The sequence below is a fragment of the Poecilia reticulata genome, unplaced genomic scaffold (genome assembly GCF_000633615.1).
Source record: "Poecilia reticulata strain Guanapo unplaced genomic scaffold, Guppy_female_1.0+MT scaffold_281, whole genome shotgun sequence".
Taxonomy (NCBI): Eukaryota; Metazoa; Chordata; class Actinopteri; order Cyprinodontiformes; family Poeciliidae; genus Poecilia; species Poecilia reticulata.
This window is the reverse complement of record NW_007615060.1, coordinates 62,316-65,186: the sequence shown is the minus strand read 5'-3', so window position 1 is coordinate 65,186 and position 2,871 is coordinate 62,316. Positions and strand designations below refer to the sequence as shown.

Here is a 2,871-nt window from a genome sequence, read left to right as displayed (position 1 = left end):
AATGAAGTAAACTCAGCGAACCCTTGTTTTTCTTAGGGGTTGCGTTCCGAAAATAACCTGTGAGGCAAAATCCGTGAAGTAGTTACCTTTATTTTTTACAGTTACTACACAGCATAAATAAATACATTGAAACCAAAGAACAAAACCTGTTTTCAGGTCAGTGGATGTTCATCAATCAGCCTTAATGTGATCCGGAGTCACGTCATTAAAGCTTCTCCTCCAAGCTGCACCAGATTCACAGCTGGATCTACGGCAGAGCGACGGACCTCATCAAATGAGCCTCCGGTCCGGTTCTGCTGCCTCTGGCCACAGTTTTTTTTCCAGCAGACATTGAAAGTTTCAGTTTCCATCTCCTGAGTGGCCAATCTGTATTAAACACCGTAAAGTTATTGGCACTCAGGTAGCGCAGAGACTGTTTTTACCAATCATATGGTCAATCAGGACGAAGAAAACTGGAAAAAAAACTGCACAAAGAAATCTGCAAAGCAGCGAAACCGTGAAAAGTGAACCGGGTTACAGCGAGGGTTTACTGTATATGAAATAATTTATAAAAAGCAACTGAGTCATTTGTAGAATGGCTGCATATCTGAGTTTATCTAGGTGTAACTGGGACTTTATTCTCATGCCTCTTAATGCCTCAGCATTGAAAAGGTGGATTTATTTAAATAGACAGTTTAGTTAAACATATGCAACATTTAACCTGCGGTGGTGGCTGGGGAGCCCGCTGCAGAGGAGCAGGCGGAAGGTACTGTTGAGGTGTCGGTAGTGGAAAGTGAGAAAAGTGTGGAAATGAATGTAGGTGTGGGAAAGGATGAGAGCACAGTGTTGTGTGGTGATGGGGTGAATGGTGGTGGTGATGGGGTGAATGGTGGTGGTGAGGGTGAAAGTGAAGTGGTAGAGGGGGATGGTGTGCAGGGAGAGCAGCAGGTGGAGTTGAGGGGCGATGATGAGCATTTAGGGTGTGGGTATCAGGGAGAGAAAGGAGAGGTGCAGGTGGAAAGAGAGAACAATGCAGCGTTGATTTCTGGAGCTGAAGTGGCAGGAGAGACGGGTGAAGCAGAGGAGGCGATGGAACTGGAGGCTTCAGCCCCGTTAAAGAGGCGAAGTAAAAGGAAGAGTGCGGTGACCTCTCTGCAGGCCAGTAAACAGGCCAGCAAGCTGGCTGCAGAGTCAAAAGAGCTGTCGGACAGTAGCGACGCTGAGAGCTGGGTTTCCGATATCAGCAAGGTTTCTGTATCTCAAAGTAGCAGCAAACAACCTAGATACCCTGTAGAGGCTTTAAAAACATTTAGAGGATAATAAAGGGGTGAGAGGAGTAAAAATCGAAAGCATTTTTCCTAATTTAAAAATGTTTTGCTACTCAGCAAGATATTACATTAGGAACAAAGAACTTTCAGGTTTGACAGATCCAGAAATTTTTAGACTAAAGAAAAAATTTCTTACAAATTTCTTCCGGTTTCTTACAGTTGTGGGGTTTTAATAATGTATCGTGCACCGTTTCAAATCAGGGAGAACTAAATTTTAACAAGCTGCTGATGTAAATATTTATTGTTTTTATTTAGTTTCTTTGACCTGAATATGTGAAAGTAAATTGTTAAATTATTGTAAATAAACGTTTTGGTAAAAATAAAATCATCTTCTTGTCTTTATAATCCTCTGGTTGTGGGTTGATTTTCTCTTGCGAGGAACTCCCAACCTTAATGCTGCCCAGTCGTTGTAGGTCAGATTGCATGTCACTGAAGAGGCTGTTAGTTGTTCTTTTTCTTCCTCGAGCTGGTACACAGAGTTCTCCTGTTTCATAACGAAAAAGGTATCCCCATTTTCCATAAGGTTTCAATGATCACTCCTGTTGCAGAACATGGCATGATGGATTCTGCACTCGGCACAGATGAAAGGTGGACTTGCGTGGTGCACCCAATGCATGGACTGGGTTCTCGTACACAGAGACTGGAGTCTCACAAAGAAGTGATGTCCCACTGGGTAACACTGAGGTGTCGTTTTTTTCCCACGCCGGATGAAGGCGCTTCAGAAGACGCAGGGGGTTATCCAGAGGAATCAGGCGGAGACTCCTGGAAGGTGGGAATCTCATACTGAATCGAGGATTTGAATGCTGATGGAGGTAAGACCAGATTTCTATCCAGGAGTGTATAGGATGAAGCATCAGCGATGAAGCAGGGTCTCGTGATGGTGGTCTGTCCATCTGCAGATGAGCCACATGCTAGTTGATTAGCTTCTTGCTGTCTTCTCTTCTGAGGCTTTTCTCTTTTAATGCAAACCATTTTTTTTCTGTCAGAGCACAGTGGTTCTTCCTCTACCAAATGCAACAAGAAGAATGACAGGGCCTCTGAAAATATTTAAAGCAGAGAAACAGAAACTCCACCCCTTTAGCTCATTCAAACATAAACTAGTAAAAGTGGGCTGGGGCATCTGCAGGGGAGCAGGAAGATAAGAGCAGTTGGGGGTGGAGTCTATCCATGGGAGGAGGAGTTGCATCAGAACATTTGCATAGGTATAAAACTTTCAACTTAGGGGGAGGCGAATAACTGGGTCAATAGTCACGTTGTCCGTTTTATTTTGATAAGAACTTAAATTTTATATGATGAAAAGAGGGGACCCCTTGACATGCACGTTGTTTACCATTTGATTTAAGAGAAAGTTCCAGAATCCTGTTTCTATTTTGATAACAAGTTACATTTTATATGATGCAACAGAGAAAGTTCCATCCATCCATTTTCTTCCGCTTATCCGGGGTCGGGTCGCGGGGGCAGCAGCTTCAGAAGGGAGGCCCAGACTTCCCTCCCCAGCCACTTCTTCCAGCTCCTCCGGGGGAATCCCAAGGCGTTCCCAGGCCAGCCGAGAGACGTAATCCCT

The 2,871-nt window shown here is 44.2% G+C and overlaps 1 protein-coding gene across 1 annotated transcript in view; it reads left to right on the top strand.

Moving 5' to 3' along the window:
• Positions 1-789: 789 nt before the first annotated feature.
• LOC103460740 (uncharacterized) overlaps positions 790-2,871 on the top strand; it is a 47,269-nt gene continuing 45,187 nt past the window's right edge. The window contains exons 1-2 of the mRNA XM_017303459.1: positions 790-1,243; positions 1,856-1,980. Of these exons, the coding sequence (XP_017158948.1) occupies positions 790-1,243; positions 1,856-1,980 (579 nt within the window). The remainder of the gene's footprint in view (positions 1,244-1,855; positions 1,981-2,871) is intronic.